Source organism: Mus musculus, chromosome 5, assembly GCF_000001635.26.
Source record: "Mus musculus strain C57BL/6J chromosome 5, GRCm38.p6 C57BL/6J".
NCBI lineage: Eukaryota > Metazoa > Chordata > Mammalia > Rodentia > Muridae > Mus > Mus musculus.
This window is the reverse complement of record NC_000071.6, coordinates 136,350,859-136,365,686: the sequence shown is the minus strand read 5'-3', so window position 1 is coordinate 136,365,686 and position 14,828 is coordinate 136,350,859. Positions and strand designations below refer to the sequence as shown.

At 45.0% G+C, this 14,828-nt stretch overlaps 1 protein-coding gene across 22 annotated transcripts in view; it reads left to right on the top strand.

Moving 5' to 3' along the window:
* Cux1 (cut-like homeobox 1) overlaps positions 1 to 14,828 on the top strand; it is a 319,456-nt gene that overhangs the window by 201,904 nt on the left and 102,724 nt on the right. For all 22 annotated transcript variants that reach the window (XM_030254115.1, NM_198602.3, NM_001291238.1 and 19 more), the window contains exons 7-8: positions 2,352 to 2,428; positions 5,619 to 5,685. In XM_030254115.1, the coding sequence (XP_030109975.1) occupies positions 2,352 to 2,428; positions 5,619 to 5,685 (144 nt within the window). The remainder of the gene's footprint in view (positions 1 to 2,351; positions 2,429 to 5,618; positions 5,686 to 14,828) is intronic.

Below are 14,828 nucleotides of genomic sequence, written 5' to 3'. Positions count from 1 at the left end.
GTGCTGGGAACCAAACCCAGGTCTTTTTAAGAGTAGCAAGTGCCCTTAGCCACCAACCCAAGCTCTTATCCCTAAGGGTTAATCATCTATATACGCACAAAGCTTTTACAAATTAATTAAAAGGAAAGATCAGTTTTACTTGCCAGGCATGGTAGTGCATGCCAATAGTCCCATCACTTAGGACGTGTGGGCAGCAAGATGTGTAATTCGTGACCAGCCTTGGCTACGTGAGACCCTGTCCCAACAAACAAACAAACAAACAAACAAATAGCAAAACCTCTGAAAGTTGACAGATTCCAAAAATTGAGCATGCAAAGAAACAGCAATAAATATTGAATTTGATTTTATCCAGTGCTGGCAGGGTTTACACAAACACATACTGGCAGGAGTTTAAATTAGAGGATTTTTAATTGGGAAGGTTCCTAATATCTAGCTCTCTCCCCCACACCCACACACAAAAATTGCATATAGCTTGTGACCACGGAATTTGGTCTGTTAGCAGGGCTTCATGGCCCGTGACCCGTCACATCTGTGACAGAGGCAGAAGGATCTACAGTTGGAAGCTAGCCTTGGCTACAGGGAACCCTTGTCTCAACCCTCCCCTCCACAAAAGGGAAGAAAAGAAATTATTTTGCATCATAGCATGTTATATTTAATTTATACATACTGTTACATGTTATGTTACTTTGCACTGTTAACATTACTGTATACATGTATGGTACATATTGCTTGATAGCACAATATTTGTCAGTCTGGTGTGTATTACATTATTTGCCTGCCTTGTGTGGCACATAGTAGGTCCCTGTGCCTTGTAGTCACTTAGGTCACTATGTGCATTGCAGAACAGTACAGAGGAGCGCTGAGAAGTGGAGAAAGTAAAAGGACTGTCTTTCTTTCCTCTCTTAAGTTTGGTTTTAAAAACCATGGGGAGCCACCTTTAATCCCAGCACTTGAGAAGCACAGGCACGTGAGTGAGTTAACATAGGGAGTTTCAGGACAGCAGGGCTATTTAAAGAGACTCTGTCTCAAAAACAAAACAAACAAAACAAAACAAACAAAAAAACTCTTGGGGACTAAAGAGGTGGCTCGGTTGGTAACATGTTTGCTATACAAGCTGGATTGCCCCTGTAAAAAAGAGCTACACATCTATAATTCCAGACCTGGGGCGTGGAAACAGGTGGATTAGTTGCTAAGACACTCTCCCGCGCCAATCTAGCCAAATCAGTGAGCTCAGGGTCCAGTGAGGGATGCTGTCTCAAAAAAATCAGGGAAGAGACAATTGAGGAACACATAGATAGATATTGGCCTCCAGTTTCTACTCCAGTGCACCTGTACCTCACGCACATGCGCACACAGACACCCACTGTAATACTACATCTAAAGTGGGGCTTTCTTAAAATTTGTTGTTCATTTTAATTATGCATATGAATGTGTTTGTGTGGGTATGCCACGTGTGCACAGGGGTACCTGTGGAGGCCAGCAGAGGGTTCTGAATACCTGGAGCTTTTTGCACCTGATGTAGGTACTAGAAAATGAACTCTGGTCCTCTGCAACAGCAAGCAGTGCTCTTGACCCCTGAGCCATCTCTCCAGCCCCAGCACACATCCCATTTTATAACAGACAGGCAGGAAAATATTAGCAAAGTTTTTCTATAGGTGACAGAAAGTTGGCTGTTATTATTTTTAAGCTGTCATTTTTCCCTTTTTGTACCCCCAGGTTTATTGGGTTGAGCATATGTTATATTCATATAATATAAAATGATGAACTTAATTTTAGATTCCTGTTTTTTCTGCAGACACAGAGGAAAGCATGTCATTTCTTGGCTGGGAACTACATTTAGAGACCATGGGGATAGTAAACTGCTTGCAGATATTCAGGTCCCCCCTCCCCCACCCACCGTAGTAGCATTTGCGTTCCACTTTAGAGGAAAGGACAGCTGTCACATCTGTTTAGGACATCCTTTATGCCAACAGATTCCTTTTCTGTGTCAGCAGAATGTAAATGTATCATTCTTCTCCCCAACCTCAGAAAACAATGAGCGTATGATGATGCTGGTTCATTTCTTTTTAATATCCACCATCTCGGAACAAGTCCCATACAGGAGGACCTTCCACACCAATTGCCACACATGTCAGACCCCAGGGGGTTCACATTCCACGTCGTTTAATCTGCATTCACAACATTGAGGTGCAGAGAGTCAAGCTGCACTGTAAGGCTGCCTCCAGCTGGGCCTTCCGGAGAACAGAAGCATGTTCATCAGTGGGGCTCGGGCACACAGCCTATCTCAGTAGTCAAAACATGATGACCAATTTGGATTCATTGTCTCCTTTTTTTTTTTTAATTCTTTCCAGAAAGCTGCAAGAGACACAGATGTCCACCACCTCAAAACTGGAGGAAGCTGAGCACAAACTCCAGACTCTGCAAACAGGTTTGATGTTCGCCACCCTATTTGAAGCCACATGGGAAGTGGGTGAACACGGGTGGTCTCGTGGCCAGCCCCTCTACTACCTGTTGCTACTAGGGATCCTGCAGTTAGGAGCCTTGAGCCCACACAATTGAAGCTTGTGTCCCAGGCTGCTCTACCTGGCTGCATTAGTCACTGCACTGATTGCTAAATGTAGATGTGGGTGGCTCTCCTGCCTTCTCCCTCCCTGCCCCAGCTATCCTTCCTGTTCTTTCCAACAAACACTTCTAAATCACCAACTGTCAAGAGCTAACAACTCATTTGGAACAATAATGGAGGTGGGGAGACTTAGTTCTACCCAAAATGAAGTTCAGAACGGCAGTAACAGAACCTTTAAATTCTAAAAGATACCAAAAAAGGTTATACCAAAGTTTGCCTTTCTTTTTTTGTTTCCTTTTCTGAAAAGGAAGCAGCACAGTATCTTTAAATGTGGGAAGAAAAAGGAGACGACATCATGATCCAACTTAGAACACAAATGTTAGAGGGACAAAAAATAGTCACAGGCAGTTTAACAGTCAAATGAGTAAATGTCCAAAACTGCAACCACCAAGCTATGTAGCTCAGCCATGAGGCGTCTGCCTAGAGTCCCCCAGGGAGGGGCTGGGGCGTGGCTCAGTGGGAGGGCACCTGCCTAGCATGGGCAAAACCTTTTATCCTGTCTTCACATTACATATTCATGTGTGTATACCCATATGTCTACACACTGCTCACTATATAAATATAGAACTTAAAAATTCCAGAAAATGAAGAAGCAGTCCAGTAGAAGAGTAAAGGAGGCTGGAGAGATGGCTCGGTGGTTAAGAGCACCGACTGCTCTTCCAGAGGTCCTGAGTTCAAATCCCAGCAACCACATGGTGGCTCCAACCACCCGTAATAAGATCTGAAGACAGCTACAGTATACTTACATATAATAAATAAATAAAATCTCTAAAAAAAAAAAAAAAAAAAAAAAGAATAAAGGAAGGAGCAGGCAGCTTGCAGACGCAATGTACGTCATATAGGGGAAGTGCTAATGGTTTTTAACAGTCAGACATTTGCAGATAAACTATCAGTAAAAGATGGTTTTGCCTATCACTGTCAGCTCTTTAAAAACAGGGCATGCCACTCATTGCTGAGAGTCTAGGAACATGATCACAGGCACTATGCACATGAATGGGAATGCCTCTCAAGGCTGGCTGGGTGGTGCGTAGGGACAGGCATGTTCAGTTCTTTATCCAGAAGCTTCCCTTCTGAGTATCTTAAAAGTGAGTTCCAGGACAGCCAGGGCTATACAGAGAAACCCTGTCTTGGAAAAAAAAGAAAAAGAAAAAAAGAAGAAAGAAAGAAAAAATTCCTATCATGACTTGGGGATGAATGGATAGATAAGATTTATTCTGAGAAATCTCATGAGACAGTTTTGCCATGGTGATGTGAACATGAGAATGCTGACAAGGACTGGGGCTGACCAGCCACTCAATGAGAAGTGATCTCACCTTGTTACCCAAGTGGCCAGGAACGCATCCTCCTGCTTCAGCCTTCTCAGTGCCGAGATGACAGACATGCACCACTCTGCCTGGCTCTTCAGTTCAGCCAGTAAATCAAGTTGACAGTCCATAGATGAGGGGTTTGCTCCTACCACAGAGCATACTATTTTAAAATAAACTTTTGGGTTTTTGGTGTGAGTGTGTGTGTGTGTACATGAGTACAGATGGCTGCAGAGGCATCCCTAACCCTAACCCTAACCCTAACCCTTTAGAGTGGAGTTATAGGCAGTTGTGAATGGCTCAGCACAAGTACTGGGAGCCAAACTTGGGTCCTCTGCAAGAGCTTAACCTCTGAACCATCTCTCCAGACCACAGTAAACTTTTTTCTAATGAGTGCAAGAATTTGTTTGTTTGTTTTGTTTTTCGAGACAGGGTTTCTATGTGTAGCCCTGGCTGTCCTGGAACTCACTCTGTAGACCAGGCTGGTCTCGAACTCAGAAATCCGCCTGCCTCTGCCTCCCAAGTGCTGGGATTAAAGGCATTCACCACCATGCCCAGCTTGAGTGCAAGAATTTTAAAATAATGACTGAAAGTGTTCTTGTAGCTGAGGAGGTCACTCAGTTCCACAGCATACACCTATAAGGGTCTGAAAGCAGCCTCCAGATCCCATGTGGAAAGCCATGCATGGTGGAGCATGTTTATCATCCCAGCCCGGTGAGATGGAGACAGGAGGCTCCCTGGAGCTCACCTGTCTGCCAGCCTGTCCCATTTGGTGAGTTCCTGGCTAATGGGAAACCCTGCTTCAACAAAAAACAAGGTGGTCAGCATCTGAAGAACACACTCAAGTTTGTCTTTTGGATTCTGCACACACAGATGCGAGCATATCTGCACACAACCTTTTGAAGTACTATGTAGAAATGCATAAACTAGTAGCAGAGTTATTTATAGCTGTGGTCAATTACCATAGGCTTGCAAGTCATAAGGCAGCCATATTGCCCCCAGGGAGTAGGAATTTTTCAGCTCCATTGTAATCATATGAGCCCTCCCCCATACACTTGGTCTGTGATTAATGGAGACATGAAGTATGCAACTGTATCTGCAATTGTATATAGAAATGGCTTTTGATGGTAAAAGACATTTAAAAGCTGGAAGTCTATGCAGCAAACCATGGACAGTCATTCTCTGGAGAAGGAGGCACTTCAGAGAGATGAGGCAGAGACTAAGGGACATTTTCTTCTCCATTCTTTGTGTGTTTCCCATCTTTGTGGACTTTTCTCCTTTTACTTTGAGCAATTGCTATCCTGATTGGGTCTGATAGCACACACCTGTAATCCTATTCCGGGGAATTGTACCCAGGGAGATCAAGAATTCACGCCAGCTTGAGGTACACGAAACCCCATCTTTGAAAAAGCAACCTAAAGAGATGGGGATATAGCTCAATCAGAAGAGCACTTATCCAACACTCAAAACCCCCTGGATCTGAGCCCTAGCATCTCACAAAGCAGGTGTTGGGGGTTGGCACACACCTGTAATCTGAGCACTGAGAGGTAGAGGCAGACAGGTCCGAAGTTCAGTGTCATCTTTGGCTATCTAATGAGTTCAAGGCTAGCCTGGGGTACATAGACCCTGTCTTTAAAAAACAAAAAACAAGATTGGTGTCTTATATCATGGTTTCTGTCCTTGCCTTTTAGCCCTGGAAAAAACTCGAACAGAATTATTTGACCTGAAAACCAAATATGATGAAGAAACTACTGCAAAGTAAGTGTCTGTGTGAAGTCATCCTCTGGTTTTCTTTTTTTTGGTTTGGTTTGGTTTAGTTTGGGTTTTTTTTTGTTTGTTTGTTTGTTTGTTTGTTTTTGCATTTGGTCAAGATGACCCTGTTGCTACTAAGCCACAGAAGATGGCTTATGAGATGCTCAACCTCCTGTCATGCTGCCAAGATACAGTGTCAGCACAATAAGTCCCTTGCATCCATCCTATCCTTCCCACTGAAAATTCTCTTCCTCATTACAGAGAAGTCCTCTCTCTCTCTCTCTCTCTCTCTCTCTCTCTCTCTCTCTCCACAGTATACATGGAGAAATCAGAGGATACCTTTGGGGAGTCAGTCCTTGGTGAGGCAGGGTTTCTCTTCTTGTTTCTAACCTGCTGTATACTCTAGGCTAGATGGTCTGTAAACCTCTAGGTGATGCTTCTGTCTCCACCTCTTGTCTCACTATAGAAGTGCATGGATTACAGATGTGACCACATCTGGCTTTTTGTTTTATATTATTTTATTTTATGGGTTTAAGAGTTTTCAATGTGCATGTACATATGAGCATATGCATGTATGTGGGTACGTGTGCTCATGTGTGCACCTGGGTGTGGAAGTCAGAGGCTGATGTCAGATGTTTTCCTCAATGGTTAGTCACCCTGATGTTGAGTCAGGGGCTCTCACTTGAACCCAGAACTCACTGACACAGCCACTTGCTTTGGGGATATCCTGTCTTTGCCTCCTACTGCTGGGCTCAGGCAGCCTACTATGCTGGTCCAGGATTCAGGTGGCTACTAGGGCTCCGAATCACAGTCCTCTTCCCTGCATGGCAAGTGCTTCACCCACTGAGCTACATTCCCAGTCCTCCTCTCTGTGCTGTTTTGAGCAGGGGTTTCACTGTGCTACTTAGGTTTGTCTCAAACTCCTGCATTCAAGCATCTGCTTCTGAAGTAGCTGGGGCTGTAGCTGTACTACCATACCTGGTGAGGCTATGGGACTAGATGAATCTGTCTAGATGTAAGGGGTCTGTGAAAGAACCAAGCCACATCAGCCTCTTGGAAGACCTGCCATGATTCTGAAAGTTGTGCCCACGGATATAGTGGGCTGATGGAAAGTTTGAACTTCAGTTAGCCTAGACTAAATTTTTATTTCTCTGATTAGAAAGGAGTGAGTAGGGCTAGGAAGACAGCTCAGACAGGGGAGTGCTTGCTTGCAAGCATGAAGACGTGCATAAAAGCTGGGCTTGCTAACTGGGAAGGTAGAGTCAGGCACATATGTGGCCTCCATACTCATGTGCACATGCACAGACACCACACACCAGAGAGAGAGAGAGAGAGAGAGAGAGAGAGAGAGAGAGAGAGAGAGAGAGAGAGAGAGAGAGAGAGAGAAAGAACACACCAGAGGAGAGAGGCTGGGAGTGTAGGTCAGTTGAGAAACTGCTTCCCTCATATCCATGGCACCTGGATTCATCTGTATCATCACAGAAAACCAGGAAAGAGGGAGCAGAAGGACTTTTGTTATCCCTGACTACAGAGGGTGTCTGAGCTACATAATAGCATAGCCTATCTAAAAACACCACCAGCAAAAACAAGTGTGATGGGCACATTCCTGTAAACTGTTTTGGGGAGCTGGAGCAAAAGGACTGATTGCAAGTTCTAGACCAATCTAAGCTATTAAGCAAGACCCTCTCTCAAGCTAAATACAATAACTAGCTGCTTCCTCTGCGTTCTCCTCCTCTCAGTTTTGAAAGGACTGTCACCTCACTCTCTGCTTCAGCTGCAACTTCCTTGTATGTTTTTGGAACAGACATATTTTTATTCCTATGCTGGGGAGAAATCAGTTCTGGGATAATCTTAAACATCTCTAAGAACCTCTGTAGAATGCTTCAATATGGCTGACAGAGACCCTGGGAAGAGAGTGGGAGACAGAGAAGCATGTAGGCTTGGGAGAAAAGGCTGCTGGGAGAGCGAGCCCTCTGTTCCCTATCCACACTGTGACCTCCAGGGCCTCTCTTGTACAGGGGGCATAAGGACAGCTGCATTACTGAGAGGCTGTGGAGAGGTTGGAGTGAGTGTGGAGAACCGTCCCTGCAAGGGCTGGGAACGCTCAGCAGAACCCCGTGTACATTTCCTGAACAGCGTTGGTCTGAAGTTTTGTCAATTTATAGGATACACACTGCTTGTCAGTCATTCAGACCGCCGACCATCCGCATTTAAAAAGAAGCCACACGGACTGGGGGATATAACTCAGCTGATAGGGTGCTTGCCCAGGATCCACAAGGCCCTGAGCTTGATCTTCAATACTACAAGAAACAGGTGTGGCGGCACATGCCTCTAATCCCAGCACTTGGGCGGTGGAGGCTAGGCAGAGGAGGAGCTAAAGGTCATTTTCAGCTGTATCCTTAGAGGCCAATCTGGGCTCCCCAAGACCCTTGCAGGGGATGGGGGTACAGGTCAAAGGCAACAAGGCCACTTGGAGCCCTCCACCCCCATCCCTAACTGCTGCTTTTGCAGTCATTTCAGCTGTGCGTCAGCTGGGACTGCTTGGCTGGCTGTGATAGGGACAGTGGCAGTAAAGTTTTCCATGTGTAGGCTTGAAGCAAAATGTAATTAGCCTTTATGCACAGAACAAGGCCCCATTGATGAGTACAGCTGGTCTTTGTTTGGTCCCATCACTGAGAGTGGGAGGTAAAGTGTTCTTCTTCATGTTTATTAATGCAAGATTCCGTAGACAAATGGCAAGCACAGTTTAATATTTGTTGGAACACAGGGGGGCTTGCCAAACAGTTGTTGTGTGAGCGGATTGCAGGCCCTCACATTATAACCATTGCTGGGTTAAATAAATGCATTATTTCTGCCTTTTTTTTTTTAATGTATCTCCTTCTCAAAGGGTCACCTTGAAGTTTCATTCTCCCTGTGTCCCATGGCAAATGCACATGTAGCACCTTAAGGACCTTAAAGTGACATCTTAGGAAGTCTGTCAGCATGTATTTTACTGTTCTCACGGTTCCCTGGGGCTGTCTTCAGCAGGCAATGGCCATCACCCTGAGAGGGGCCTGGTGGCTCACACTGCCACCCACTTCTCTCCACCTCTGTTGCATAGTTGCATGCTTCTTAAAAACCGTGTGTGTGTGTGTGTGTGTGTGTGTGTGTGTGTGTGTGTGTTTGTACACTATATTGTGGTGCACACATAAAGGTCAGAGGACAACCACTTCTCTCCTTCTACCATGTGGAGCCCAGGGATGGATCTCAGGTCACCAGGCTTGGCAGAAAAGCACTTTTATCCACCAAGCTTTCTACCCAGCCCTAGGCTTTTTATTTCCGTTTTCCCTCCACAGTGGACCCAGGGTGGAGGAGGAGGGCCACGGAACACTTTGCAGACCACCAGGGCAGATTCAGTGCAAAGCAAGTTTAAATTGTGATGAAATGCTCTATCCCTTCTAGCTAAGCCACCTTAGCTAGAAGGGTGTGGCTTGGTTGCTGGAGTCCTTGCCTACCTAGTTCGCAAGTGTGAAGGAAGCCCTGGATTTAATCACTATCACTCAGGAGGTTAAGGCTGGGAGAGATCACAGGTTAAAAACAAAGTAGTCCGAACTACAAAGCAACTTTGAGGCCAGCCTGGGCTATGTAAAGTCCTATCTCAGAAAACTAAAACAAAATCAATCTCGTAAGAAAGATGATTATAGCATAATAGAGTGTATGCCCGATGTATTCAAGGCGCTCGGTTCAGGGAAAGAAGAGAGAGAAGACTGAATCCTAAGGCAAACATAATCTTTCTATATCTAAGGTTACTCTAAGTTACTCCCAAACTTTCCTACCAGAAAATGTCGTATTTCTTAATACTTCTGCATGTTGTATTCTTCACCTCTGCTTGTCTTTAAGAAAAGACATTATGTATGCAAATGCTCCCATAATACATTACAAAAGCAACATTGATGAAGAAATGCTGTGTTGTTTGTACAGTTTATGACAAGCGTGTATCACACCCTGCAGCAGGCTCTGAAAAAGACAAGACTTCCTGTTAGTAGCTGATTGCTCAGAGAACTCCAACTCTGATTTGCAGGCCTGGGGACCTCTGTGCTCCAGCAGAGGACAGGAGGCAGGAATTGAAAGAGGAAGCCAGAGGCTCCTGGCATAACTGTCCCATGGGAAGTATGAGTGGCATGCTGGTGAACAGAGGAGGCAGCAGCCTGTGTATAGATGTGTCTGAACTATTACATGGTGGATTTTCAAATGTCACCACACTTGCTGTTTGTGGCAGTCCTTGAGAAAGCCTGTACTATGTTAACTGCATGAATGAGGTGTGGACAGGCAGCACCCAAGCAGGCTGCTGCCTCCTCCTCTCAGCTTGAAGTAAAGTACTGTTGCATGCTTAGTGCCCAAGGAGTCCAGTGCGGAGCATCAAATCCTCCGCAGCTAGAGACACAGATGGGTGTTTGCTGCCATGTATCTACTGGGAACTGAGCCTGGGTCCTCTGAAGAGTGACCGATACTCTTAACTGCTGAGCCATCTCTCCAGCTGCCACACCTTTTGTTTGCTTGCTTGTTGGTTTATCAGTGGTATTTTGAGACAGGTCTCACTGAGTAGCCTTGGCCAGCCTGGAACTCACTGTGTAAACCGGGTCTTAGACTCGTGAAGATCCACCTAACTTTGCCTCTGCCTCCTGAATGCTGGGATTAAAAACATAAACATACACTGCACATCCAGCCTTTGCCACGTGGGAAGGCACCTCATTCTGTAGCTCAGACTGGCCCTGAACTTTACGTAGCCAAGGCTGGCTGTGATACTCCTTATACATATACCTCAGTAAATTTGGGAAGACCAAAGGGAGGTCCTGAAACCTCAGCAGCACTCTCTCCCTGTCACTTTAAGAAGGTAATTGTTTTCCATCTTTCTCATGAGTCATCAGTTTCCAATGTGAGTTGCTGTAATTATCTTGGTTGGATTAATTTCCCTAAAAACAGAGAAGCAAATTCTGTCTAATTTTTGAGGATTTGGGCCTGAATAAGAGTTCAGTGGGAACAATCTTATTTCCAGAGGCGTTAGTGCACTTGGTAGGGTTCCATCCTTGCTTCACATCTAAAACTCAGTGTTGGAGCGTCGCCAGGGGCTTTCCTGTTCCAGTCTCCTCGGGGGGGGACTAGAAAGAAGAGGCTGGCTTTGTGTGTCCAAACGCAGTAGACACTTGATTATTACTCTGTGCATGCGTGTGTGTGTGTGTTTGAATACAAGCCTGTGCCTTTGTATAAAGATGCACATGTGTAGGTACATATAGAGGTTAGAAAACAACCTCTCTGTCTTTCCTCAGGTGACCACCACATACACACACACACACACACACCTTTTTTTTTTTTTTTTTCAAACAAAGCCCTTTAATACCCTGGAACTCACCAAGGGAGCTAGACTATCTGGACTACAGGGCGAGTCTCTGTCTGCTTCCCAGAGCTAGGAATTCAAGTGCACACCACTGGGCTCAACCTTTTCTTATCATAGGTTCTGGGTGTTTTACTTGGTCCTCATATTGGAACAGCAAGATGTTTACCAACTGAAGCATCTTCCCAGCTTGAACTCTGTCTACATTTTGAAATTTGAATTAGTTGCCTTTTAGGTGCTGGTACTATGGGGACCAAAAGTTTCATGGTCAAACTATTCCACAGCTGTTAACACCTTAATAAACATGTCCCTTGAAGTTTACTTTGGAAGCCAGGCTGTGAACACCTTTAATCTTAGCACTCCAGAGACAGAGGCTAATGGGACTCTGAGTTCAAGGTCAACTTGGTCTACATAGGAATTCCATGATGGTGTTACCCCTGTGCAGGTAGTTGTATAAGAAAGCAGGCTAAGCAAGCCAGTAAGCAGTATTCCTCAGTGGTTCCTGCCTTGAGGTCCTGCCCTGACTACCCTTCAGAATGTACTATAAGCTGTGAAATGAAATAAATCCTGTCCTAGCCAAGTTGTTCTTGGTCACAGTAACAGAGAAGCAAACTAACATAGTCAGTAATCCCACAGTCACTATAATTTAGTGTAGATATGCCATATTTGTGCAGGCCCCATGTGTTAAAGTGTGAACAATTCATTCAGTGTATGAGCCACTCCTAGCTCACTGTGACTGATTCTGTGGGGGCAGGACGATGTGCAGAAGACCCAGTATTTGGTGTCCAGGTGAGCTCCAAATGCAAATGTCTTGGAGAATTCAGGTCTTCTGGGCTGGTTACATTCTTTATTTAAAGAGAGATACTGGACACTTAGATACCCACCAAGGACAAAAAGGGTCCTCATTCTAAGATAGCATGTAAGAAACTTTGTAGGCACATGCATGTGTATTTGTGCATGCTTGTGGAGGCAGAGGACACTACCTCAGTTGCTCAGAAATCATCCACACTGGTTTTTGAGACAGGGTCTCTCAGAGGTCTGGAGCTCTGTCAGCAAGCCCTTGGAATCCACCGTCTACATCTCCCCCGCACTTGAGAAACTTTTAGGAAGCAGAATGAAATGTTTCCTATAGGAAAGCCAGTGTAGAGCCAGATAATTGAGCTCATTGTTTTCCTTCACGGCTTGTTTGCCCTTTCATTCTCTTCCTAAGGTGCTAGATGTTGAGGAATGTCTCCATTTGCCAGAAAGACAGTGGGGTGTCTCATATTTCCCCGCCAGACCGCCAGTTCTGAAGCGAGCCTGCAGAATGAATTTTTAATGCTGAATGTTATGGCATCGCTCCTGCAACCAGCCGCATTGCTCTCCTGAGCCTACAGATTTACTGCTCGGATGAGCAGAGTGAGGACTTGGGGGCACTCAACACAGTGAGGATTAACCCCCTAATAACCACACTGGTGCCCTCCTAGCTTCAGAAAGATAACCCTAAGGAGTCAGGAGGGAAAATTAAAACTCCGTAGTGTTCTGAATGTTCTCCAAACAGCCTGGAGCACGAAGCAGGGCATAGTCTCCGAATTTTATCAGACAGTGTGTATTTTTACCTTTTCACTGTTTTAGCTGTGACTGTTCTTACTTGGATGTATTTCTGTGATCTTTCCACCCTTAAAAAAGCTTTACAATTTGCAAGGTTTACAGAATATACAGAAGACTGGAGACTCTCCAGTTCCTATGAAAAGCCCAAATGAAATCAGAAGTCCAGAATTGGTCGCTAACAATGGGAAGGGGTCTGTTCGTATTCACTGGCTAATTCTGGTTTAGGCCATATGGTTAATTGTTATTTTCCCCTCAGGAGCTTTCTATATTTTTGAAGTTTTCAAAATTAAGAACAAGTTATATATAAAAATTGTTCAAGCCTAAATAAGTTGGAGAAAGGTAGAATCTTCAACAAGCAGTAGAACAAATGGCTGAGAATATACATAATAAGCTAAGGCTGCGCTCTGTGCCAATTAAAGCCTGGATGTCTTAAATATAAATGTAAAAGAAATCATGAAAACACGAAGATGGATTTTAGGTGGGGATTTATATAATAAGTGGGTGGAAGAGCCTTTTTAAGCATGATGCCAAAAGTAGAGAACCTATGGGATATTCAAAGCTTTGTGGAGGTGGAGGGTGGACAGGATATAAGAGTGATATGAGGATGGAGAAAACATTTATGGTGTGTAAGTAGGAAATGGCCAATATATAACTTCTTGCCATGACAAAACATTAGAGGTCAGCAGAGTGGATGGATGGATGGAGGGGAGGGAGGGAGGGAGGATGATGGACAAACAGTAAGGCCAGTGCAGAGAGTGGGTGGATGCCTGAGATGAATGGGTGGATAGACATGGATGAACTATTTACAATTTATTAGACAGATACAAGGTTAATATGTATTTCTTATAAAGCAGTAACAAAAGCCTATAGGCGGATAAATTGGACAGATGAATGAGGTGATGGATGGATGGAAATGGGATGAATGAGGGGTGGGTGAGTGGGTGGATGGTAGAAAGGGTGAATGGAGGGCATCTCAAACTGCCTTCCAGAGCTTCTCTCTTCCCTCCAGGCGGCTTTCCTTCTGTTTGTGGTTTCTGTCCCCTCCCACTAGAGATGTATTATTTCCCCTCGTTCCAGAAACCAAGGGTCCACCTTGACTCTGCTACCTTGCTGTCTAATCCATCCCAGTCTCTCTCCCATGACTGTCTTCATTCCTCATTCTTAGCTCCACTACCACCACTATAACCTGGGCTTTTTTTCTCCCTCAGCACCACTTTTTGCCATATCTACTTGTCTATCACTGCCAGTTTCTCCGAGTGAATCCAAGGATCTGATAAAAGTGTTCAAAATGCAATAATCCTGTTCCGAGCTGCTCTGCTTGAGATCCTCCCCTTGCTTTTCTCGTCCCCCTAGGAAAAGTCCCAGATGGTAGTCCTGTGCTCAGGCACTTCACAGTACAGTTCATCCCATGCCAAAGCCAGTCCCCACAGAGTCCCTGCCGTTCCACACCAGTGTGCTCCAAAGCCCAGATGAGGAGATGCTCAGGGTTGCCCCCTTCTTGCCTACTTAGCATGGAGAGATCCAATTCTGGACCCAGAAGTTGGTCTTTATGACCGTTACTGTTCTAGTGTGGTGTAGCGGTTTCCCCGTTGTGAAGGCCGTCAGCCTCCAGGGCAGTTTCTGGTGTGAAGCCTCATCTGTCAGCACTGTTACTGTCTCCCATGACATTCAGTCACATCCCACAGCTCTGCCGCTCAGCACTCCAGTGATCGGCCACCAGTGTTATTTGCTTCCCACTAAAGGACACCTCTTGCACAGATTTGAATTTCTTTTAATATGCATTAATACCTGCCTTGTAAGGAGCCCTTGGTTCAGCTCCTAGTATTGTATAAATTACAAGTGTATTGTGTTTGTAATTCTGGCAGTCAAGAGTCAAGGTCATCCTTGCCTACAGAGCAGGTGAACCTAGCCTACATGAGCTGTAAATTCATATTTTCAGAATCATGTTTGAGTGAGATGTGGCATTGCACACCTATAATCCCAGGTCTGGGAGGCTGAGACAGGAGGATTGTGAGCTCAAGGCCTGTGGTTACAGGTAGGCAGCACCACACCCAACTCAGTCTTCATATTAGATCCCAATTTGCCTAATATTTTTATGGAACAGGTCAGACATAAGGAATTACACATCCCTGACTTTTTTCTGCCTGTAATTTCACTTCATCTGCCTAAATCTTTATTGTGATAAGCT